Source organism: Diabrotica undecimpunctata, chromosome 8, assembly GCF_040954645.1.
Source record: "Diabrotica undecimpunctata isolate CICGRU chromosome 8, icDiaUnde3, whole genome shotgun sequence".
Taxonomy (NCBI): Eukaryota; Metazoa; Arthropoda; class Insecta; order Coleoptera; family Chrysomelidae; genus Diabrotica; species Diabrotica undecimpunctata.
Window position 1 is genome coordinate 15562030 of NC_092810.1, and position 26813 is coordinate 15588842.

A 26813-nucleotide genomic window follows, 5' to 3' on the forward strand; every position below is an offset into this window, starting at 1 on the left:
TATAATTATTATAGTTCATTTCGCTATGATAATATCCTGACTTCGTAACAGATTTAAATGTTAAACGTGCGTTTTTTATGAACCCCATTTGGCCGCCGGCGTGAACAATAATCAGTCTTTACCCTTTGGACACTGGCTTGTGCAAACCTTTGGTGTTATTGTCTCCCCAGTATCTGTCATGGGTTTGAGAGGAATGAATATAAGTTTCATCCATGTAAATTATGGGCCGATTTTCTTCCCTATATTGTTTAATATTTCTGATAAACTTCCTCATTACTTTTCTCAAAGTTTCATGCGACCCTGTATAAATATTGTCTTCATTAATTTTTTTTTATATGTCGCAATGTAGGAACTCGTTTTTCCGTGACATAATAATTTATTATTATACGCCGAAGTAAACCTTTGTCAAAATCGCCCAAGTTGGATTTTGGGGCAGATCCCATTCTTTTGTTAGGCGTAGAAAATGATGTAGAAGCACCTTCTTCTATATTTTTCATTTCACGAGAGATCCGTTTTATAGTGGCTATACTTACTCCCGTTGCTAAGGAAGCATGCTCTTGAACTTTTTTAAAATCTTTAACATGCGGATTTTGCATCGCTTCTCTGTGCATAAAAATAATTACATTTGCTATTACCTCCCTCGTTTGTCCAGACAAGACTTTGCCTTCTAATTTTAAATGAAAATCCATGTTTATAATTTAAAATACTTAACAATATTTATTTAAAAAGTCAAATCTATTGTAATACGATATTCCTTCAACACACAGTAACTTTAAACATAAGTAAAATAAAACTTTGTCGCAGTCTATACAAGTACCTTGCACTTCGAAGGGCCAAGAAATAATAAGGACGAATTGTGTTGTATTCGAATGCGCATCGTGGTTGGAGCCTAATTTCAAATCGGCCAAGTATCACGTTAAATTTGACAAGCAATACTTGTGGCATTGGGTCGAAACAAGCATTGTAGTGATTAGGCAAGCTTTTCTTAAGTTTTGCTCTATTTAAAAGCTTATGGAAAATGTTAGGATCATAACCATTATTAAAAGTAATTTGCTTAAAAGTATCAAGTTCCAAAGTGAAGTTGGTACTTTACCCTAGTAATAGTATCGATAAATAATTTAACCATTGCTTTTATTTTATTTATAAATGTTGATTGGATTTTTCTCTAAAATTACAAAATTGTTATCTAAAAGCAACGATTCTGCTTTCTCTATATATTAAGTTTTACCCATGACGTATGTTTCGGTCACCCTTTTTATAAGTTTTTGCAACTCTTTTTCATTGGAAGCAATTAGAGCAGCGTCGTTTGTGTATCTAAGATTATTAACATTAATAATGCCTGCATCTTCATTTAAACCTTGTTTGAAAATAAATTCGGAGTAGGCATTAAAAGGTAGACGCGATAGAATACACCCTTGCCTCACACCACGTCATATTTTCACTGCTTTCGTCGTGTTTCCTGCCAATTCTTATATTTGCGTATTGATGCTAATACAAAATTTGAATAATACAGAAGTCTTGGTTATGAATTTTCATCTGTTTCAAGACACATATCAGTTTGTCCATGACTAAACAGATGACCAAGTGGTAACGGCTCAAGATGAAGAAGATCTGTGCTATATACTCTGAAAATTAGAAAAGGAATACACAAAAAATGGACTGGAAATAAATCTAGAAAAGACAGAATATTTAACAACAGATCAAGAACCAGTGAAAAACTTGGAAATGACGATAATAGGGAAATTAACGGCACTGACAAATTCAAATATTTAGGATTCATACTCTCAAAAAATGGAACCACCGAGCAAGAGATAACCAGCAAATTTGCACAGACAAGAACATATATTAAACAAATGAACGGGGTACTGTGGGATAGACAGATTACCAGAAATACAAAGAAGAGAATTTATAACACCTTGGTACGCAGTATAATGACCTATGGAGCAGAGAATTGGATAATAAATAAACGAGACAGGTCCAAAATCACAGCAACTGAAATGGAGTTCATGAGAAGAAGCTGCAGAGTGACAAAAATGTATCGCATCAAAAATGAGGAGATAAAACGAAGAATGGCAGTAGAACAAGACATACTCAGCTACATCGAAGAAAAGCGTTTAATTTGGTATGGACATGTGAGAAGAACAAAAACAGATCATACAAGGTGGATAGCAAAGATTTCGGATTGGAGCCCAATAGAAAGGAGGAAAAAAGGTAGACCCCGAAGATCATGGAGAGATGAAGTGGACGAGGCCATGGAAAGACGAGACCTTAGAGATGGAGAATGGCAGAACAGAAAGCACTGGAGACGTTAGCTGAAAGAAGGAAGGCGGCGATAGCTGTAAAAATCCTTATATAGACAGATAGATATCAGTTTGTTCTGGGTCATCAGGTCGAGGGTCTTTCAGAAGTCGATAAAATATATATATACTGGTTATTCTGTATCAATACATCTTTAAATCATAACCTGCAAACTAAATAATGATCCTCTGGTTCCAAAGTTTGATCTAAACCAAACTGTATTTCGCTTAGTTGTATTTCTATTTTGTTGTATATTCTTGAGTGCAGTATTCTAAAAAAAATTCTAATAGTGCGATGATTGCTACATTGTTCAGGTATCATTACAAAGGGGAAGGCGGCAGGCCTAAGACTCTTAGGACCTGGGGATTTTTTTTGTTGGTCAACTACAACAATCGCAGAAATTGTCAAATGTCACTATCATACGCAAACCGTAAAAATATGGGAAGAAGGGAAAGGATGTAAACTTGCCAGGTTAACACTAAGTAACCTTGAAGAGTCAACATCTAAGAAGTTCTTGGGAATGACCAGGAAAAACCTACGTTTGGCAGTTGGTTTTTTAACTGGTCATTGTCAACTAAGCAAACACCTCCATATACTGGGGCTAGCAGACACACCTCTATGTAGGAAGTGTGAACGAGAAGACGAAACTATAGAGCATGTCCTATGTGAATGCCCAGAGTTATCGTTAATACGAGAGTACGCGTTCGGCGAGTTCTGGCCCACACCTGCCCACATAAGAGGGTTGTCTCCTGGTGACCTGTCCACCTTCCTAGAAATGGCAGGATGGACAATGAGCTAAGGGTGACAGCTCTCTGGGAGGATCCATAATGGGTCAAATGTAGCCTAAGTGCTGTGAAACTTAACTGGCCCTCCCTACTCTACAGATACAGACAGATCATTACAAAGGTTGACAATAGCCAGTCTATTGGTATATGCAATGTTTCGTAAAAATAGCAACAAGAGCTTTAAGCTTTTGATTTCTTTTTAAGCCTGTGTTGGTAATGATGATTTTTTCACTGGCCATTTTTAACTTCTAGGGTCCAATAGATAGTTATGTTATTACTATCGCAATGAGTATTAACCCATTAAGTCCCAAATTATTATTATTTTTTCAAATTTCAAAATTTTACTTATTAATAATTATTAGAAATGTTGTTACTAATATAGAAATATTTAGTAAATAGTTTTATATGCACGCACTTTTGACTTTTGACCCATCCTATAAATAAATCACTTATCGTTAGGGTTATCAAAATTGCAAGTATGTATGAATGCGTTAAAAACAGATATGAAATTTAACATTTTTATTGGCGTCTAATCAAAATAAGTTTATATTTTAGGATATTATACAGTGTGTAAAAGCCAAATGGAATAAATTCATTATTTAGGTTACTGTACATATTTATAAAAAAATCCCGAAACACGTCAAATTTAAATTATAACTTGACATTCTTTAACGTGAAAATGCAACTTCTACCTTCAACCCCCTTAGAATGACAGGTACAACCCCCAATTTTTAAAATGGGAAGTATAGGCTTGTGATATATCGTCTGAAAGGTCTTTTTATTCTTCATTCAAAAATGTTGTCGCTTTCAAGTTTATTAAGATTAATTAAGATAAAATAAAGTAAAATCATGTGATTACCGAAATTCGCTAAAATATACTCAAAACTTATTTCCCGTTTAGGTCTTAATAATGAGAAAGTGAACAAAAACTACAGCAATGTGGTTTTTAGATGATAAACATTAAAAAACTTTAAAGAATTTCCGTGGCAACGTTATTTTAACACCCATCAGTAAATTGTTTTATTTAAGTTGTCAGTATTTTAATTTAAGTAATAGGTTCGTTCAATTCAATTCTGAAAAATGGTTAGATTAACGGAAATGCATAAAATAACAGTTTTACAAATGATTGGTTACGGAGATAACACCCGAACACAACAGGAAGTAACTCGCCTATTTCATGAGAAATTTCCTAATTTACCGCCTATATCCCAAGAATCAATAAGTAAAATACAGAATCAGTTTCGCGAGTTTGGTCATGTAAGGCAGATAAAAAAAGCAGCTGCCAATGCACTGAGTGATGAACTCAAATTAGATGTGTTGCTTGAGTTTCAGGAAAATCCACATACATCGAGTAGACAGGCATCCACTACATTCAATGCTAACCATATATCGATAGTAAACATATTAAAAGAACATAAATTGCATCCCTATAAGATGGTACCTACTCAGGACCTCATAGAAGACGATTTTGATAGGAGAACTTTTTTTTGTGGGCAAATGATGGACATGTTGGATAACAATATTATCCAATTAGAAGACGTTATGTTTTCTAATGAGTGTACTTTTTCACTTAACGCTCATGCTAATCGGCAAAATTGTCGCTACTGGGCCACGGAAAATCCTCACTGGATGAGAGAAGAACACACTCAATACCCTCAAAAGGTTAATGTTTGGGCAGGGATTATAGGAAACAATATCATTGATCCCTTTTTCATTGAGGGCAACTTGAATGGCAACAATTATTTGGCACTACTTCAATATGATGTCATTCCAACGTTGGCAAATTTATATCCTGATCCAGGAAACCCTCAAGTTCCAGCGAATACGATATATTTTCGGCAGGATGGAGCACCACCACATTACCAACTTAATGTCCGGTAGTACCTCGATACAATATTTTCCAATCGTTGGATAGGGAGGCGAGGATCGATTGAATGGCCAGCGCGATTACCTGATCTTACATTATTAGATTTCTTTTTATGGGGATATGTGAAGAGCCATGTGTACAAAACTAGACCTTCTGATTTAAATGACTTAAAAGAACGAATAACGCTTGCGATTAGGTCGATCACGCCTGTTAGGTTAAATAATGTTAGAAGACAGTTTTATTTGAGATTAGGATGTTGCCAAGACGTTCGCGGTGAACATTTTGAACATCTACTTCATTAGCATTCATAGTTATTTTTCGTGTTCTACATTTTATTACGTTTTGCATTACATTTTAGTTTTTGATTGTATTGTAGCGAATTTCGGTAACCACATGATTTTAATTTATTTTATCTTAATTAATCTTATCGTATAGTTCTTATATCAGAAACTATACAAGAATTTGTGTCCGCTGCAGTTTCTTGTACAATTTATGCGCAAAAACGTAAAACTTCTGTCATAATGGCGGCTGGAGGAGAACTTTGATATACAATTAGACCATTGTCTTCCATTACAGCCTGTTGATTATCTTCAAAAACTGTGGTTTCCAATTTAGTTTTAATATTGAGACATTTTATTTCTTTCATTTTTGAACCACAGTATTTTAAAAAATAATCAGTAGCATCTAGCTTGGGGTCCTCAGGTACTGCAGTTCTATTTTTATGTGTCAAAATTTCGACCAATCATGTGCCGAATCACATACAATTTCCGGTAAAAGAACTTGCATAGTGTCATACAGAGCACAAATGTACGTGCAAGAAACGATACAAGAGAACACAAATAACTTTCTATATCAGAAACGATATAAGAAATGATACAAGAAAATGCATAGTGTCATACGACCTTTAGTCAAATAAAATAGTATTTACTGTAAAGTCTTTATTTTTATTTGCAGATGCTCCAAGTGTCTTTGAGCCTGCGGGTGTCGTTCCTTTGACCAAGTTTGACAACAAGAGTTATTATTTTTCATATAAGTTCAAGGTAAGTACAAATTGTATTTAACACTTCGATATAAATGAAACGCAAAAATATTAAAATAAAAAAAAATCGTCCTTTTCTTTTTCTTGGTTCAGGCAAGATCCGTTAATCTCTGGCACTTGGTCGTAAGATCCTTGTACAATAAAATTTTTCATATTATATATTGAGATATTTTTTTTAATTGGTCTGTAACTATGTACAGCTGGTTACTAAAAAAACTGATACGACTCTTAAAACGTATTTTGTAGAAAATTGAGGAGTGTATTTTAAAGGATAAATACTTATTATTTACATACTGTGACTGTCACTGCCAAATCTTAAAATTTGTCAGCCAATATATTCTGTTTAACCTCAAAAAATGGCTCCACGTGCTAGCAAAGAACTAAAAGCAAGAATTGTAACGAAATTAGAAGATGGTTGGCCACTTTTTGCCGTAGCGAACCATAGTAACGTAAGCAAACATTACAAAGAAGTCAAGGCAATCTGGCTATTTATGAGGATCTGTAGGCCAGTAGGTTGGTGTATAGCTGGACAGATGATTTGGCTGTAGCTCTTGAATGATTTGATACAGTTTTCTTCCTCTTCCAGGAGCTGTTAATGAAGATCACCAGGTTGTGTGTTGGGCGTTATAGTCACCTCCTGCTAGGAATCTGTTGCCGTTATTTCTAAATAATTCCGTTAACATTTCTTAATTTGCTTGTTAATTTGGTAAGCAATACACCACTGTTATTGTAACGGTTTCATTCCAATCCTCTATTTTTACGCTGGTTGCCTTCAAGTCATTTTTTTAAAATACTGTTGCCTTAGCTCTGGCTAATCTGTTTACATCTGGATAGGCTTCATTGTATACCTCAAAATTTGGGAAAGTAAAGTTAGTTTTTGAGGTAAAGTGTGTTTCAGAGAATAACAATATGTCAATTTTGTTTGTTACTACAGGTACTTCTATTTCGTGTTTGTATTGCTTTATGTCGTTTTCGTTTTATAGTGCTATAGTACACTTATTTGTGATTGCCTATTCTAATTCTTAACTATGTTTTCTGCACTTCTTCTCTTCTTAGAGTGCCATATCCCTACGGAACGTCGGCGACTACCATGCTTATAATATTGTTATATTGATCTCGGTCTTGCGCTACGTGTAGCAACTGGTCCACTGTCAAACCTGTCCACTGCCGCAAATTCCTCAACCAAGAGAGTTTCTTCCGTTATATCCATTTTTTCCTTTTTCCCATTTTACCGTTGAGAATTAGCCGAAGAAACTCCTATCTTAGTCCTCTGATTATATGTCCAAGATATTCTAGTTTACGCCTCTTAATAATATTTAATAGAGTTCGTTGATGTCCCATTCTTCGAAGAACTTCTTCGTTTCTGGTTTTGCTAGTCCATGGAATTTTTAGTATCCTTCGATACAACCATATCTCAAACGCCTCGATTTTATTTATGATATCGGCGTTTAAAGTCCAAGTTTCACATCCATACAAAAGTACAGACCACACGTAACATCTTGTAAACTTTTTACGGATTTCCAAATTTAATGAGTTATTGGATAATAGAGGCTTGAATTTTTTAAATGAGTTTCTTGCCTGTTCAATTCTACATCGAATTTCGAAGGATGGATCCAGATTTTGGGTAATCCAACATCCACGGTATTTGAATCTCTGAACTCTCTGCAGCGGTTGTTGGTTTAGTATCAGTTGGGTTGCGCCGATATCCACTTTACTGGTCACCATGTATTTAGTTTTATTGATATTTATCGACAGTCCCCAATTTGTGCATTCCATGTCAACTCTATTGATTAGCTCCTGCAGATCGTCGATGTTTTCAGCTAGAATCACAGTATCGTCGGCGTACCGTATATTGTTAATTATTTCTCCTCCTATGATAATTCCTTTTTGATCTTTTAAAGCTTCCCTAAATAGATTCTCAGAATACAGGTTAAAGAGGGTGGGAGACAGTACACAGCCCTGTCTTATGCCTCGTTCAATACTGATTAACTTTGATTCTCTGTGGTTGGTATTAATAATGGCTGTTTGGTTCCAGTAAAGTTTGGCAATAGGTTTGATGTCTTTCTCATCTAGTTGGATGCTCTGCAAGGCGGTAATTAGTCTGGTATGCTGAACGCGATCAAATGCCTTTTCAAAATCAATGAAGCACATATATACGGGTTTTCTTACCTCCCAACATCGTTGAAGGAATGTTTACATAGAAAATAGTGCTTCTCTAGTTCCAAGGCATCTCCGGAACCTGAACTGCTCTTGACTAATTATTTCTTCGCACTTGTTGTTAATTCGATTTAGAAGAATATGCAACAGTATTTTAACGGCATGGCTCAATAAACTAATGAGTCTACAATCGCTACATTTCTTAACGTTTGGTTTGTTAGGTAGAGGAATAAAGATCGATTTTAACCAGTCCGATGGAATTTCACTGGTATCATATATTTGATTGAAAAGTACAGTGAGTTCTTTTATATTGTCATTTGAGAGTAATTTTTGCCATTCGCTGTATATTTGATCTGGTCCACTGGCTTTGTTGTTTTTGGTTTGGTGTATGGCTTTTTCCACTTCAGCTTTTAAGATTGATGGTCCTGTATTTGCACTTAAGTTAGGTAGTGATCCTCGATCATCCTTAAATAATGCTTTAATGTAGTTTTCCCATTCCTCCATTACTTCGTCTTCTAGGGATAGTGCATGACCTTCATTATTCGTTAATGTTATGGGTGTATTTCTTTTGTATACTGTAAGTTCTTTTATTTTCTTATGTGTGTTAAATTCGTCATGTTTTCGTTGCAATTCTTCTAGTTCCTCACATTTTGCTCGCATCCATAACTCTTTGGCTTCCCTGATTTTTATTCGAATCAGATTATGCTTTCGTTTATACTCTGAGTTATTTCTATTTTTAAGCTGTCTTCTTTCGTCCATCATTTCGATTATTTCATCTTTCATCCACGCTTGCTTTTTATAATGGGTGACAGTTCCACTTTGCGTTGCTGTATCGATGATACCAGTCTTTATGTTATCCCATCTTTCTTCGACTGTTGGTACATTGTATACTTGTGTGATGTTGTCTCGAATTTTTTCGTTCATTGTCTGCTTAAAGTGATGTTTAAATTCTTCTTCTTTTAGTTTTTGTCTATCGTGTTTCTTTGTAATGGAAGGCTTTTTGATTGTCTTTAATTTTAGGTTGACTCTAGATGCCAGTAAATTGTGATCGGTGGCTGCGTTGGCACTTGGATATGTCTTAGTACATTTACATGAGTTTCGAAATCTATTGTTAATCATGATATAATCTATTTGGTTACGCATTACACTACCATGGCCATCTCTCGGTGATATCCATGTATAGAGACGTCTTTTTGGTTGTTTAAAACATGTGTTGGTGATAACAAAGTTTTCCTCTTGGTAGAACTCCACCAATCTATCACCTCTTTCGTTTCTTTCCCCAAGACCGAATCCTCCAGTAATTCCGGCAGTTATGTCTTCTCCTTCTTTAGAGTTGAAGTCTCCCATTATTACACAGATTTCGTGTTTTTTGTGTTATTTAGTGCTTGCTTTAATACATGGTAAAATTTATTAATTTCGTTGTCTGTACTGTTACTTGTAGGAGCGTATACTTGTATTAAGTTTATATTAATCTTACTTTTAACAGTTATCATTACTATTCGCTCTGAAAGAGGAACAAATTTGTCAACCAGGTTTTCAAGTCGTTCCTCGAGAATTATAGCAACACCATTTTTATGAACATCATCCGTTTTTCCGAAGTAATAAGTAATATAACCTCCACTTTTTACAGTTCCCGATCCGGTCCATCTAGCTTCGCTAATTCCAAGGACTTGCAGGCCCAGACGTTTCATTTCGAGTTGTACATTTTTTAGCTTTCCTGATTGATATAAAGTTCTAACATTCCACGTAGCAATATGTTTTATTAATGATCTATTTCTATTTTTATTTTTCCCTCCGGAGATTCTTAGCACCCCTGTCCCATTAAAGGGACGCCGGAGACTCGGGGCCGTAGTATGATTTGTATTTGTCATGGAGCTTTTCTTGGGAGATTTAGTGCAGTAGTTTCCCATTGCTTTCTGCACCGCAGTATCACAGCCAGTTAAATCATTATGGGATTGCCGCCGGTGGGTGTCTGTCGTCAAACCTGCTAGATGTCGTTCTAACAGCCTTGTTTCAGTAATGGCATCACTGCTGCCTAATGCCATGCCCTCAGTTGATCCGCGGGTACTTATTTGGCTAAGCCTTATTCGTACCTGCCCTGCATATCTGCAGGAACATTTCCTATCAACCATTGGGACGCGAAGTGTCCGGGTTGAGGACATCCCCCGCCCAGTCTGTCTTACGCAAAGTATTGAGAGGCTCCTACTCAATTCAAAGTCCCTCCTCTACGCAAGCTGAAACCGGCACGGCACCTGCTTTTCTGCACTGGTCTGATGTAATTATGATGGTTGCGGGTGTGAGTTTATCTTGGTTTGTCTAAGATGTGTTTGTAGTTGCTAAGGATACTTACTTTGAGTGCATTGCATCTGTTAGTTTTGGATTGACTGTTGCGGCATTGGCTTGTGCTGCATGAGCTGGAACTGCATATGCGGGTACTGCGTAAGCTTGAATTGCATGTGTTGTGCTTGATTCCATATTGAGTCTACTCCTGTATTTGGCTGATAAGGTAGAATATGATAATTATTTGCAAGTTGTGCTGGTACAACTAAGTTATTTGAGACATTGGAGTACATATTTTGTGGATTTAGACTTTCTCCATTACTGGTGCTCTGCATTTTGTACTAAATGTTGTCATTTTAATATATTTTATTTTTATAGCAATTCAGTTGAAAGAAACACAGCTAAGGTTAAGTCCAGTTCCACAGTTCAGAGACTGCCCCTTACCATTCCTTTCAATAACAATAAAATCTAATCAATAAAATCAATAATCTGAAAGTAAGATCTGATATAAATACGAAAAGTTACTTTAGAACTCCTCGAGGACACTACGCCCAACTCTACATTTTCTATTATTTTTGTTATCTGTTGCTGACTTGTTTTTATTCTTGGTATCCGAGTTCGTTTATAATAGGTTATTAATAATATATTTTTAGTACTTACAGTTGTTTTACATTTATATTTATGTTCTACACTTTTTTCTATATGTTTAGTCACACACCAACTAGGTACTTATTTGCGTTTAAAGTGTTGAAATTACGGAGCGATTTTAAAACGTTTATTTACTTCGACTAGAGATGGGGAGAATGATAATCGATTATGAACTTTGTCGCATCATTTTTATATGAAATTGTTATTATTAAGACCTTTATGATTAGAAATAAAAATATTATAATAACCAATTTGTACTAATTTTATGCATCATATAATTTTTTACAGGCCAACTTTTTTCATGCGGACCAAATTTGTAAAAATATTAACATGAGATTGGTAACAATACCGTCGAAGGAAGTAAACAATTATTTGTATACCACAACTTCTTCAGCAAGTAAGTAGTTAAGGCACGTACAGCTTTTACGCTTTGTATCTCAGTAAATATTGAAATTCTTATCTAAAAAAAAACTAGTTTTTATCTTTAAATTATTTAACTTTAAATTATCCAGGTAGTTAAATAGTTTTTTACCTAACATATACATAATATAGCAAGAAAACTATTTGTTTGCTGTAAAGATTTTGATGTTATTTTACTATTGACAATTAAGTAAGGAAAATGTAGTTTTTTTATTTTATTTCCATTAAAAAATCTATAATTAAACTAAAATCTTAAATATTTCTTCTATAACTTGTTCCTTTTCTATCTACAGCCGTTAGATATTGGTATTTTTGGACCATTTAAAAAATTCAACTATGGAATTGTAGAGGTGCTTCCTAATCCTGGCAACTCCTTTAACATTTATGAAGTTGCTGCATGTGTTGGGCAAGCCCATAAAAAAGTAATGACTACAGCCACAATTGCCAATGCATTTAAAAAGACTGGTATTATGCCATTTGACTGCAATGTTTTTGCTAAAGATGATTATTTAAGCAGCAAAGTGACATATAACCCTGTTCATCTTAACATTACTAATGACGAAAATAATCAGGAGAATCTAGGAATAACCCCAAATCCCAGGAATGCACATTTAATTAAAACTATTGCGACCGTTGAAATTCCAGAAGTCCCATTACAGATAAAAGAAACTAAGTCTAAGACAGATGTATCGGAGATCCCATTAACAAGCTGTGTTAGCCAACACGAATCAGCCACTTTTGTGTCTCCAGGAATATTTCGAGGATATACCAAGAAAGTAAGTGACCAGACAACAAAAAGACGAAGAAAAACTGGAAAGTGCATGAAAGCGACTAATATGCCCGAAAAAATGGAGATTGAAAAATAATTTTTAAAAAGACAAGAAATTGGAAAAACAGAAGAAAAGAACTATTAGAAAAATTTGTAAAGCCAGTAAAGAGAAAAAGAAAAAAAAACAAAGCAAATCACAATACCAAAACGAAACTTCAGAGGATCAGTCTAGTTTAGAAGTCTCCGATAATGACTACCCAGATATCTCAGACGAATTGGAGTAAGATGGCCGTGTACAATTGCTTTTACGTACATAAGATAGACCACCAGAGAGCAATGACTTTGTCTTAGTTCAATTTAAAACAAAAGGATCCGATATTTGCTACGTAGGTAAAGATGTAAAGGAATGTCTGCAGGAAACAGAAACAAGTTTCCTTCTTATTCTTATTCTTCTTCTTGAGCCTTAAGTAATTCAACTTTGGACATAGGCTTCCCCCAAATCAATCCAGTGTTTTCTATTTTTCACCACTTGCTTCTAGTTGTGTCCTCTAAATAAGTTTTCTTCGCAAACTTATTAATCAAGAGAAGTTTCTGTACACACAGGTTCCTGATGTTTTCTTGGTCCCAAACCCAAATATTAAGGCCATTTTACCTCAACCAAACGTTTATATAGTAATATCTGTTTTAACAGTGTTAATTTTCTGCCTATGTGACTTAAAGTAATACTGACTCTCACTCTTGGACACTTTCAGTCTTTGACAAGGGTGTCCGACAGTGAGACAAAGTTGACTGTTTAGAAAACGTCATTTTTTGGCTTATGCAAAATAAATATGTTGTTAATTTGCTGAATTATCAGGAGTTTAAACTAGTGTTAAATATTACATAAGGCTTAGGTCTATTATAGATAAATAATTGATAAAATTTTGTGAATAAAAATAAAATTGTCCCACTATTGGGCACTTTCCCCTACTTCGTCTTAGAGCTACTCATATTAAGTTTTTCCTCCTTAATAGCCCTTCTATATAACCCTCCAACTTCTCCTTCAACATATCCTTTCTTTACCGTACTAATACGATATCCTCAGCAAAAAGCATTAATCAAGGACCCATCCCTCACTTTCTCTGTCAGTGCAGCATACATTTGAGAGAGTAGTATTGCGTCATCTGCATAGCAGATTATTTTAAGTTGTTTTTCTCCATTTGGTATCCTTTTTTAGTTCTTACTTTTTTTATTATTTCGTTTATAATGGGGTTAAACAATAAAGGGCTCAGGGAATCTCCCTGTTTTATCCTATTGCCAGCTCCAATGGGGTTGGCTAGATCTTCGTCTACTTTTACTTTTATTGTGTTGTTTTGGTAGATATTTTCGATCAATTTGATTATTCCCAGAGGTATCTCTCTTGCATACAGTAAGTGGATAACGTCTTTTAGTTTGAGCTGGTCAAATGCCTTTGTAAGGTTCACGAAACAGATATGCCGGTTTGTTGTATTCTAGTGATTCCTCTTGCACTTGTCTTATTATAAATGTAGCGTCGCTGCATGATGTTCCCGATCTAAAACCTTGTTGTTCTCTGCTAGTGTTATAATTTTATTCAATTTATTTGTTATCACTTTGGTTGTTAATTTTAGTGTTAATTTCTCCTTAATAGGTATTAGGATGCTGATCTCCATTCTTGAGGAATTCTGTTTTATTTTATTATTTTTTTGGATTAGTTTTAATAGTTGTTTGGTCAGATCTGGTTCTCCGTACTTTAGGAGTTCTTTTGATATTCTGCCCTTTCCTAATGATTTTCTATTTTTTAATTTCCTTAATGCTTCCTTTACCTCTTTCTCCTCAATATTTATTTCTTCGGTTGTCGTCACCTCTGGTGTTACACCTTTTTTGCCCTGTTTTCTTTTCCTACTCCACTGTAGATTAGTATGTATTCACCTAATTTTGATTGACCTTTTCCTTTCTTCTTTGTTTTCTGGAGAGCATAAATGTCTATTTCTTTCTCTTTCAGCATTTGGGTTATTTCTTGGTACCTTGAGTTGCGTAATCTGATATCCCAAGTAGTAATTCTTATCTGGGTTTTGGATGTTTTTCGTTTGTCCTTATTTCTTGTTCCGGGTTCCGGGGCTGTAGATTGCTTCTTTGAGCAGTATTTGTTTTTACGATCGGTAAGTTGCTAACCTTGCCAATCACCCTCCACATTTTATCCGGGCTTGGGACCGGCTGTGGTAACCGCAGATCTACTCAATCCTCCACCCAATCACCCCAGGCAGTCTTAATTTATTTTTTTTTAAATTTTTTTATTTGACCTCATTAAATATTCTGAAATTATCAAAATCTTAAATTTTATGTATACTGTAATAACTGATGCCCTTTTAGACAGCGAAATTAACTTCTGGACTTCTGGAACAAACTTGGTAGACAAAGTATCATGGATGTGGATGTCTAGTGCCCAACCAATAACCTACGCAAACTGGAACATTGGGCAACCTACTGCTTCAGCTTACAGATGTCTTTTGGGTCAACTAATTAAAGGAAAGGATTTTCTATGGATGAACATAGACTGTAATGGCCTTTACAACTTTATATGTGAATCTATAGAACCCGCTGCTTCCAGTCAGACTGCTGGTAGTGAAAGTAAGTTGTGTACAATAAAATAATGTAGATTAATGTTTATTAAATATAAATATTTATACAATTAGACTATAAAAATATCTTACTTGGACTTTTCAGATTGGGCCAACGTGTTTGCAGATCCTGCAGTTTCTCCAAACTTCCCATTGTTCCACTACAATAAAAAAAGCTACTACGTAAACACTCAACCGCTGGTAAGATATCACATTAAGTTTATATTGTTCTGAAGCTATTTTCTTGTGGCATTTTAAAGTAATTGCTATTTAAATGGGAATAAGCCACAATTAAAGGTTAAAATAAGTTTATTGACGTTTCAATTTCAACTTCAAAATCGTTCTTTTTGAGAAAGTATTTTTTGAAATTATTTTAAAAACGATTTCCGAAGTGAAGAAAAAAAAAGCCTTTTTTTATTTTTCTAGTCTTTCCTTGACGCTGATAGATTCTGTAGAATGATTAATATGGAGCTGGTGTCTGTTGAATCTGATGCAGAAAACACTTCGCTATACAGATGGTTGAGAAATATAAGTAAGTATATGATTTTTTATTAATTGTTTGCAGTTATATCAAAATTAATTAAACAAACTAATTCATAAAATTAATACTAAATATATTCAATAAATTTTTTAGATATGGGTCTCAGGTTTTGGTCAGGTGGAACCAACTTAATAAACGGTATAGACTGGATATGGTTCCCGTCAGGCAAAAAGGTTACATTTACTAAATGGGGGAATGCTCAACCAGACAACATTAACAGTAGATGTATCCAATTTGTAGTTAATAAGGACCTTGGCATGAAGTGGTCCAGTTTGGGATGTGAAGTTGTTCAACCTTTTATTTGTCAATCACCCTCTGACAAAATTACAAGATGTCCTACTGCAGTAGGTAATACACATTTTTATTATTGACTAGCTTTTTCGACTTCTTTATATACGCTATCATATTTTGATCTGGAATATTCTTTATCCACATACATTTATACTAAAGTAATTTTAATTGTTTTGGTCATTAAATTAAAAAATATTGCGTGAAAACAATTATAGAATATACTGTCATCTGGGTGTATTGAAAAGCAACTACATTCTGATATCCTTTTCTGTGTGTTCGATGTATCTTAGCTTCGGTCTTCCCCCTTTTCCTCTTATTTTTTACTAACACTTGTTTGCTTCTTTTGTTTGGTATTTCGCCTTCTTTCATTCTTTTCAAATGTCTCATTCAACGCAGCAGTTCAATTTTAATTAAGGTTACGATATCTAGATCCTGGTAAATTTTGTATGGTTCAAAGTTTCTTCTTCCACCATTTTCTATTTCTTTGGTCCCTTTGTAACGAACATTTCGACGTACTGCATATAACGGTGACATCTCGAGACAATGATCTGTGTTCGAGAATGTTCATTTATCTATCGACTGGCGCCGGCGGACAGATCGAGGCGCTGATACAAGCGAAAAAAGAGGTAGACTATTCCAGAATATTCAAATAAGTAATAACTTGTATATCAGTTGCCTAGATTCAAAATCCGACAAGTCTAGGTGAATGAGATTTGAGATAATGAAGAAAAACTTGTAAAATCTATATCCTATTAAATTAAGCAGCGACTTTTTGAGAAAATTGAGGTTTTTGATAATAATACATAAAAAACACTTTACCCCCAGAAACAGGTAATTGTATGATATATTTTGGACATGTCGGAGTTTGCAAATGAATTTAATATTTTAAAAGAAAAAAAAATCGAAACCTATTAGAAAAATAAGTTTAATTACTCAGCAACGCAAGACAACATTTATCGACTATTTTATATTGCAAAGCTAACTGTTTCTGCTTCGCAATTATCTTCCTCTTCGTTTGCCTCAATGCCTTGTCCCTCCTCTATACCTTCGTGGAATTCTTCTTTGAAAAAGGCCAGTTCATCTATATCTTGCCATCCCTTTTCGTAGTGTTTCTCCAATAGCTTAGTAATACTTTTTGTCTTATCTTTTTTAATTACTATCATAGCTTTCAGTGTTCTTGGACTAATTTGTGAGACTTTTTCCCCTCTTTTGCATAAGCTTTTGGGTGCGCATAAGTCAGTTTTGTAAAATGCCTCACCCCTTATAAGTGGTACTGTTTGTCCTCTTGTAATGATTACTCTCTTTGTCTGGTGGAACTTAAAATGCCAATAGCCTGGTTGATTTATTACTTTTTGAGTTTCAGCCTTCCAGTCCTTAATTGCAACACCAGTTCCAGCTCTGTAAAGAGTTGCAAACTTTTTGATTAACTTTACATATTCATCAGGAGAAACAATTACCGTGTGTTTTTTTATAAATTCTTTTAATTTTGCCAAATACACGATCAGGGGGAATATAAGAATACCCCACTTAGCTCAAGCATGGTGATGACCGTGGAATTTTTATTCTGTACTCCACACCTATCGCAAATAAGCCGAAGAACACGTACATTATCCACAAAATTAAAATTTGAAAGGAAGTGGTGCAAGAACGACGATATTCCATTTGAACTTCTATGATGGTCCAACTCCGTCCAAACATATGACGTAACATTTTCTGGAGTTAATTTACTTTTTGAAGATCCACAAACTACAGATAGGTGATAAAAATTAAAATGCATACTGAAATAAGCCGACTGATCCGGATACTTTGGTAGCGCCAAATTCTTCTGACAATCAAATGAAAATGTGACCATGTCGTCTCTTTCTTCTTGAAGAAGTCTATCACTTCTTACTTTGTGGAGACGTTGTTGTGATTCCAGGCTAAGTTTTTTTGCTTCGTTAGTCTCGTCTTTTATGCTGGATTTGTACTGTAAACAAGTTGAACACAAATCTGTCTTCGGAGTTCCAAAGATAACGTTAAAATTTTTGTTAAAATAATCTCTAAAGAAACATTCTTGGACTTTAAAGTCTTTGTTGTGGGCCATTTTGTCGTTGTATATTCTCCATAATTTTGAGATACTTAATTCAGTAAGCAAATAAATTCTGTTGAATGTTTTTGAACGGCAATAATGAGATTCTGTACATTTTAGGGACTCGATGAATTTTTTTATAGATTATTTTTTACCTTCGTTTTTTTGTTCAATTCGATCTCCGCCCCTTCTTTGGGTAGGAATAAGCGAATGTTTCTTGTAGTTTTTCATAATGTTAAAAATTTTATTTTTTTTTAATTCCCAGAATGACTTGGACAGCTGTTCGACATACAAGAACAATTAGGCTGTCACTTCTCTTCAATTTGTAGGATAAAATACAAGATTTTGGTTTATTTTTGTTGGCTGTTCGTTTCCTTTGTCTTACCGGGATATGTGGGTCAATGTGGCGTAAAATGAACATGTCTTGTCCCCTTTTATCCTTATTTTGATAAAAAAGCTGAATGAAAGTCTCTTACATCCTTCATGGACAGATGAGATGTACATTGAAATGGTTGATATGGCTTTCCCTTATGGCCGCAAGTGGGGTACACAGGTAATGTTTTGGCAGGACACCTAAAAATAATTATTTCATCACAAATAATGTATTAATTTATTGTAATATTATAGGTTATACCTTATACGTTTTGCCTTTTCTCTTCTTGTTTCGACCTTCGCTCTTTTTCGAGCCTTTGTCACATCACACTGTTTTACATTAATAAACTGTCCAACAGTATTTAAAGTTGCCAATTAATCCATTATTTTAGGAATTTCTTACACACACTGCAAACAACTTACTTAAAAATATAAACTAAACTGATCTGCTTGGCTAACACGTTGTCAACCAAAATCAGGTGGCGAGTAAAATACTACGCGTCTATTGGCGGATTGGAAGTGTCGGCTTTTGCATTTAAAACGAAAATGGACCTGTCGGTATTTGCATCTAAGGTACATTTTTGGGAGCCTATAATTATCGGATATGTCGGGATTTGCTTGAAAAATGTATTATGGACTTGTAGGTTTATGTATTTCAAATTCTTATGTCTAATAAATAAGGTTTTGAAAAAAATGTGACTTGTCGGATTTTGAAAATAGGCGACTGATATGTAAGCTGCGCTGATATTAGTTTAGGCTAGTTGATAAAATATTATCGTACGGTAAATTTATAAATAAATATATTTACATAAACTAGAACCGCTCATTTTATTGGAAAAAGCTACAGTTGGTATTACGGTGTGGAATAATTGATTTATTTAAAAATAAATTTAGCAGTGACTTTTGAAAAAGACTTTTGAAAAGTATTACCAGAATCCACACAAACCATCATCATCAACCAAAATCCGCAAAGGAATTAAAGTCTTCATAAATTAGTTATTTAATATAAAAATTAAAAGGTCTTTCTGTCTACTAATTAAATATTAAATATATGTTTGTAGCTACCAACAACAGGAATTATGAAAGTTGCGACGTAAAGGATTCAAGAGATGTAATATCCCCTCCAGTCACATCCTATCAAGTACTGACTACTGCTGTAAGTATAATTAAACCTACATAATAATTTTACAAAAAAAAACTCATTTTTTTATTAATGCAATTGCTTCTTTACTCCTTGCAGAATTTAAAAATGTTATACAATGTTGATTTTTGTTTTGTTTTGTACTTTTTAACTATTGAAGATATGCATCATAACTATTCCGAGATATCTCCTTGACGGGTTTTTAGTTGGATAAATAAAACCTGCCAGCAAAAGGTTTTGTTGCCTACCTTGCCTAGAGCGTTGTATGTTTGTTTTTAATTTTAAAGCCATTCCCAGCAAACTAGACAAAAAAAGTTTTTAGGCACGCTGTGGATGATGATCAAAAAGTATTTATTCAGCAAAGCTTACAGTTGCATTGTAGCGTAAAGAACAAGACATGCATATATGTATTTATATTTTTATAATAATGAACACAAACAAGAGAAACTAAAAGTTAGTTACCGTATGATATGTCTTGAAGCAGGGCGTCACACAAAGTTCCACATCGCAATCAGGTCAGTAGTAACTTGATTCGTGACTCAACTACTTTCCGGATACATCCCTTGTCTTACTGCACACAACACACACTCTAGTTGGATAAACTTTTCTCCTGTACAGAAAGAACTTCTCTATCTTTGTAGCAAACCTCAATCAGTTGCAATAATAACAGGTCAGTTAGTTCAGGCGATGTGTAAAAGTTGTCTATAGTCAAACAATGACCTTTTGACAGTAGAGATTTCATTAGCATCATAGCAATAGTTGTTGAAGGCTGGAAGATCTTTATGCTGTTCGTCAAACTTTGTATCCTTTTGCGTATAAATTATGTTATGCCAAATATATCCGGAGGAGGATTCACACAGCATATATTCCTTAAAATCAAATCGTGCCCTCTTGTTTGGAATGTATTGAATCAATCCGAGTCTACCTTTAGCATTTAGGTATTCATAAACTTCACAGATGTTATACAGTTTCGGACTTGGGTGGGTATGTTTGTCGAAAGATTCATTATTAGAGAAATGCAGGTAATGCTTTATTTTAAGGAACCTTTTATGTTTGATAATCTTACGGAGAAAATAAACCAGTGCATGGTTTATTTACCAAACTTTGCAGTAATATAATTGCAAAAAATACTCACATTTCATCCCTATCCGTTGTTGTCCATTTGTTCTCTTGCATAACTCTGTGAAAGCTCGATCGCCTTTACTGATTAGCAAAACGATTTGTTTCTTGAACAATTTTGTCCACTAGTCCATCATCGAAGAACATATTGAGAAACTCAACCTTATTTTCAACATCCTGTATATCGAAATGACGCTCCGATTTCCCATTAAAAGAAAACCTCGGTGGGGCCTGGCCGGTCTTCATCCACTCTAACCCATTGCCGGACTGGTTAAACACTTTGCTTTTACCGTCACTTTCTGATGTCCCGGATACATCTAACTCAAAGCAGAGCAAGCGAGGTTCCTACAGACTCTACCAATTCTCGCATTTCGACCGCCATCGTTTTCTGTCCATCCATTCGTCTTCTTTGATGGCTCTATCTTTCATTATGTGCCGTACATTTTCTTCCCAGGCAACTGAAGGCCTTCCTCTTCTTCTTCTTTGTTGTGGTATGTGATTTAAAGCTTTCTTTGGCCATCTATCTTCATTAATTCGCTTTACGTGACCATACCACACTAGTTGTTTCGTTTCAATTCTGTCTACACTGGAGTATACACTATTTGTCCTCCTTCTAATATCTTCATTCTTGATATGATCTTTTTTGGATATACCACACGCTCTCCTTAGAAAACCCATTATTTCTACTACTTCTATTCTTTTTCTATCTTTTTGCGGGAGCTGCCAAACTTCTGCCCCATAAGTCATAATAGGCCCTACCAAGGTTCGATAGATTGTTAATTTCGTTTCTTGTCTAATGTCTTTAGACTATAGTAGAGAGTTTAAAATGTTTACCGCTTTCTTATCCTGCTGCGTTCTGTTTTCGATGTCTCTTTTGGTAGTGCCTTCTTTAGATATTATAGATCCGAGATATATAGACAACATACTTGTTTAAGCCCCTTTGTTATTGGAAATAACTTACATATAAAGTTTCCTTCTTTAACGACACTTCTTGAATTTTTGTATATATTTGCGATAGCATCCACATACTATCTACTGAGACAAATCTTCGTCAATGTTTAAAACAGTTTTTTTAAAGGTACCGTATTGTATGCCTTCTCTAAATCTACAAACAATAGGTGGGTAGATAGATTCCTTGTCTTCCGTTTTTCGATTACCTGTTGCAGAACGAATATACCATCAGTGCAAGATCTTCCTGTACGAAATCCATTTTGTTCTTCTATGTCTTCGTATCCTGATTCTATCCTTTCTTTAATTATTCGACCGTACAACCTCCTTACTGAGCTAATAACAGTTATTCGCCTATAATTAAAACATCTGCGTTTATCCCCTTTCTTGAATATTGAGCTGATGTTTCCAACATTCCAATCATCAGGGATATTTTGTCCTTTTAAGCATTTGTTAAATAGTTGAACCAACATCTCATGTAATATTTTTGGTCCATACTTTACCAACTCAATTGAGAGGTCTCCAGGTTCTGATGCTTTACCGTTTTTCGATCTTTTGAGGGCATCGCTTAACTCTTCGGTTGTTATCTCAATGATTTGTGTATGTTTGGAATTTACATCTATCCTCTGTCAGTAAGACCTCATAATGGGTATCCACTATTTTAGATCTATTAACTGTAAGTTAGATTTTTCCTTTCCTTCCCTCCGGAGAGACTTTATTACCTTCCACGCTTGCCCAACTCTTGTTTCACCCATATACCTATCCACCTCTGCACATCTTCGATGCTACATCTCATTTTTACTTTTCACTACTTCTCTTTTTACATCTCGATTTAATATTTTATATAATTATTTATTTATATTTAATTATTGTAAAGTAAAAACGTTGATTTAAAATATTTTCTTCACTTTTTTAGATTGTTTAAAAAAATAAAGCAAAATTAGCTGCACCTACGTCTTCACAGATTTTTAATCAACTACCCGTTTATGTATCTTTTAGAACCTTCAAATATATGTACAAGATTTTAACGTAAAATCAAAGATTTTTTAACACATTGTTAACCCCTGGTGTGTTACATGAAGATCAGGCTAAAGAATTTTAATTTGTTATTGTTCTAATTTGACAATTTTAAATATTTCAGTTTATCTGTTTCATAGTATTTAATTTCATACCATTTAATTATAGTTATTTAACCAACAAGTGTATTAATAAGGGCGATTAACAATAGAGATATTTTAACGCGTGAGCGAAGCGAGCGCGTTAATGTTCGAGATTGTTAATCGCCATTTTAATTCACGAGTTCGTTACAAAACTTTTCCGTCGACCGTACTTTTCAAAAATAAAGATATATTAGTTAAAATATTTATTTACTTAACGATAAACAACAATCTTTTCAGCTTTCATTGACTATTCAAATGTTTCTTAGTGGTAATTTTATTGTATTAAACATTAATATTCGAAATGGTACAATTACTGAAATTAAAGGAAGATACTGATAAATGATTATCTGCTGTATAGCATTTTGACAAATTTATATTTAAGTCTTCTTGGACCTCTGTAAATTCTGTGATAGAAGAAGTTAAATTCTGGTGGAGTTAAATTAAACTCTTCGTCAATATCCATCCTTTGATTTTTTAAATACACAGAATTTTAAACAATAAAGTAACTAATGATATACAATGACAGACAGTACTAACAGCGGCTACTTCATTTTAAATTAATTTTTTAGTGGAAATATAAATAAATATGTTTGGTTGCCTACACTACAGGTCACTGCCAATCACACAGCGTTTAATTAATTTATGCAAGCAATGTATGTTGTGTTGCCTATAATAAAATCGTTCATTAATAGAAACTCATTCATTAATAGGGGTCATTAATCAATGATTTTGAGGGTGTTAAAATTGATCATAAATGGACGGTCGACGGAAAAATATAATATACAATACATACACTTTTTTATAGGTTACTTATCAAGAGGCTATTGCTGCATGCCAGGCAGTTGGAATGTCGTTAGTTAGCATCCAGTCGAAAGAAAAAAGCGACGCTGTTAATACTGTCATTCAAGCCAGCCGTAAGTAACTAATTCTATAAAATATTAAAGGGTCAAAATATTTTTTATCGGATTTTTTCGGATAACGGATTTTTTTAGGATCCCTTCTGGTTCATTTCTAAGTTAACCAGTAAATTTGTATCACATATAACTAGCACATTGTAATGACACCTATGCACCTTATCTAGTTTGTACAATTGTTTTCTTAAATTACATTGTCCAGTCACCATTTCGGCGATCGTTTTAATCTCCCGTTTTTTTTTCAGTTTTATCAAATTATTTGAGGGTATTTTTTTAATATTCTGGATTTTCCCTTAAGTAGCTCTTTATTTTTTTGTGATTCCTTATCGATTACATCTAAACCTTCTTTATTGTAACATCTTTAGCATACAAAAGCATACAAGTTTCTCTCGAGCTTTGTTTTGTTAACAAATTTGCTCGTTAATTCCTCGTAATAACCCAACACTCATTCTTTATTCTTTTCTCTATCTCAAGATTCTTTTGCCAGGTTGTTGAGGATATCTTTGGAGTTTCTCACTAGTTTTGATTTTGTGTCAAAATAGTCGCTTGACAATCTGTATAAATGTTGACTCTCTTTACTTTGAGGTCTTCATCCATGATTTCATCAATGCAGGCCCCAATAGAAAAAATTTCAGCCTGGAATACAGTTGCATGTTGACCTAGGCTGTAAAATCTATTATAATTAAATGTCTGCACAAACATTCCTGGTCTAGTACCATAGATAGTTTTAGATTTATCAGCAAACCATTTATCCATATGTTTTCAGTGAAAATTAGCTATGGTTTCGTCATATTTGAACTCATCATAAAGATGGATTCCTCAAGTATATTCCAGTAGTATTTGTATGGCTATTTAATATACCGTGTGCAGTAAGAAGTCCATTTAATTAATAAATATTTAACAACCAGTACTCATAGTAAGCGCTATAAATGTGCTCCATCTCCTTTCTTACAGTAATGCATCCTATTTCTTAACTCTTGCAGTACTTGTTCAAATGTGCCGGGAAAAATTGCCCTGCATTCTCCAAGAATTCGTTGTTTCAAAATGTCAATATTGTCAGGTGCTGTCGCGTAGTGTATAAGTGTGAGGTCCGGTGACCTAGCTGGCCATTCCATCTTACCTCTTCGTCCAATCCATCTACCACGATATTTCTTGTCTAGGTAACGTGTTACTGCACCACAATGGTGTACAGGAGCACTATCTTGTTGAAACGTTATTTTTAAGTTGCCTAATCAATCTGGATTATTCTCCAGAATTTCTGCTTATGCCTCTTGTTGGCAGAAGATTTCCTCGCAGTTGGATAGCCTTGATAAAATTTCTCCCCAACCAGTACGACATTCTTCTCTTCTCGAAGATTCATACTTCATTCTTCGCTGTCCGAAGCTGTCTGGTACCATCTTTGGCCGATTCGGATAGCAGGATTAAATCATCAGCGTAACCCAATACTGAGATTTTCCTGCCATCTGCAATTGGAAGGCCAGGCTTGTCTTCCTCAAGCCTGCATATCAGCTCATCGACCAACATGTTAAAGAGGTATGGCGACAAGGGATCTCCCTGTTTGACGCCTCTACACATCTTGATGTTCGATGTCGACTTGATTCCGGCATCGACCCTCGTGCAACAGTTTAAGTACGAGTCCACCACATACCGGTTAAATGTCACGTCTAACCTGAAGCAATTTATTGTCTGTTCAATTAATTGTTGTGAGACAGCGTCCAAAGCTTTTCGTAAATCGATGGATATGATATTATAAGGACAAAGACCTCTTCTTCCTTCTTTGATTACCGTTTGAAGCGTCAAGTTGTTCAATAGAACGCCATCAACCTGCCAAAAGCCTCTCTGGTTCTCGTGGAAATCCAGCACCGCAAGCCTCTTCTCTAGCAAGCGATGCAACACCCTTATTTATTACTGAAGATATGGTTATCGGACGCCAATTACCTACCTTCAGTGGAATGCCACCCTTTGGTATCAAAGTGGTACTGCAATCCTTTAATACCTCAGGTGTTACACCAAACTGGAGCATGGTATTATAGACTAGAACCAATTTCTGAACAGGTACCTTGCGCAGCTCCTTGATCTTAATAAAGTCAGAACCAGCTGTTTGAGACTTCATGGTTGGTAAGGCCCCGAGGATTTCCGCTTCTATTACAACATGTCAGGTTCGTCATTTTCATCAAGATCGTCATCGCGATCTTGATGAAAAGACCGTCCGATATTCCCATTCAACAGCTCTGATGTCAGGGTGTACATCGTTGCCAAAGAGAGGCTTGTCATCTATCGGTATGGTATCGGGTTTGGGTCAAACGGTATAGTTGAGCTCTTTGGTATCGTCTATTTTTGATAGCCATGGCGTTAGAAGCTTTCGATTTTTTCTGATGTTGTTGTTTTGCCTGCTCCTTTCGATTTACGGCACTTGCAATAACAAACTCTGCGGCGATATACTCATTTAAAATAGGCCTGATGCTCTCACGATGTCGCTCAGCATTCATCATCATTCAATCTTCCCTTATCCACTGCTGGACATAGATCTCCCTCATAATTTTCCATCTCTTTCGATCTTGTGCCTCTTGCATCCAATTTCGCTCAGCATTCGTGTATTGAGTATACCTATATATCTGCTGTTATGTTTCCGATCATCCGTTCTGGCTATTGAAATAATCATTCATGTAAGAAGCAATCGTCACACAGTCTCTTAGCGGAACAGGCTCATCAACTTTGAAGTTCTGCACATTAGCAGAGAGTGTGGTGTCACCGTGCCGACCCGCGTTATTGAGCCCGGGGGACGAGAGGGTATCCGATTCACCCTGAGCTGGTGCTCTCACCGGCGAGGTTTTTTCTTCCGAAGAGACATAGTTTGTGAAAATTTCGGTGGTAGAAGGTTCAGCGATGGGACTCGGAGACCAATTTCTACGTCGCTCTTCCTCCTTGAGACTTTCGAGGAACTCCTTGTATTCTGGCTTGGCCCTGGCACGCCCAATCTGTTCCTTAGTATTAACCGGAAATATTTCCATCAAATACTTAAGGATGAATCGGCCCTCGTATCGGAATTCCTCCTGCCCCATCCGGATGAGATCCTTGTCGGTGAATCTCACCAGCCTACCGGGATTCTCGTACTTCTGCTCGAGCTACCCGTTGTACGCATCAGGATGAGCGCGGCACATGTGTTCACGCACTTTAGTCCAGGACTTGAATGCCTGCTCACAATTCCGCAGATGTTGTCGTCATCTCGTCTAGATCCTCAGCAGCGTAGCCTTCGTATTTAAGTGAACATACCGCCCTGCATGGAGAAGTTAGTACCACAGACGTAGATGACCATCTCGTTCACTGGTTAGTAAAATAGCTGGATGAGTAAAAAAAATAACTTAATCACTACTTAGA

At 35.2% G+C, this 26813-nt stretch overlaps 1 protein-coding gene across 2 annotated transcripts in view; it reads left to right on the top strand.

Annotated features, from left to right (window-relative positions):
• LOC140448305 (macrophage mannose receptor 1-like) overlaps positions 1 to 26813 on the top strand; it is a 33148-nt gene that overhangs the window by 1830 nt on the left and 4505 nt on the right. For both annotated transcript variants that reach the window (XM_072541392.1, XM_072541391.1), the window contains exons 2-9: positions 5905 to 5990; positions 11363 to 11471; positions 14634 to 14891; positions 14988 to 15082; positions 15308 to 15413; positions 15516 to 15770; positions 19215 to 19309; positions 23327 to 23435. In XM_072541392.1, the coding sequence (XP_072397493.1) occupies positions 5905 to 5990; positions 11363 to 11471; positions 14634 to 14891; positions 14988 to 15082; positions 15308 to 15413; positions 15516 to 15770; positions 19215 to 19309; positions 23327 to 23435 (1113 nt within the window). The remainder of the gene's footprint in view (positions 1 to 5904; positions 5991 to 11362; positions 11472 to 14633; positions 14892 to 14987; positions 15083 to 15307; positions 15414 to 15515; positions 15771 to 19214; positions 19310 to 23326; positions 23436 to 26813) is intronic.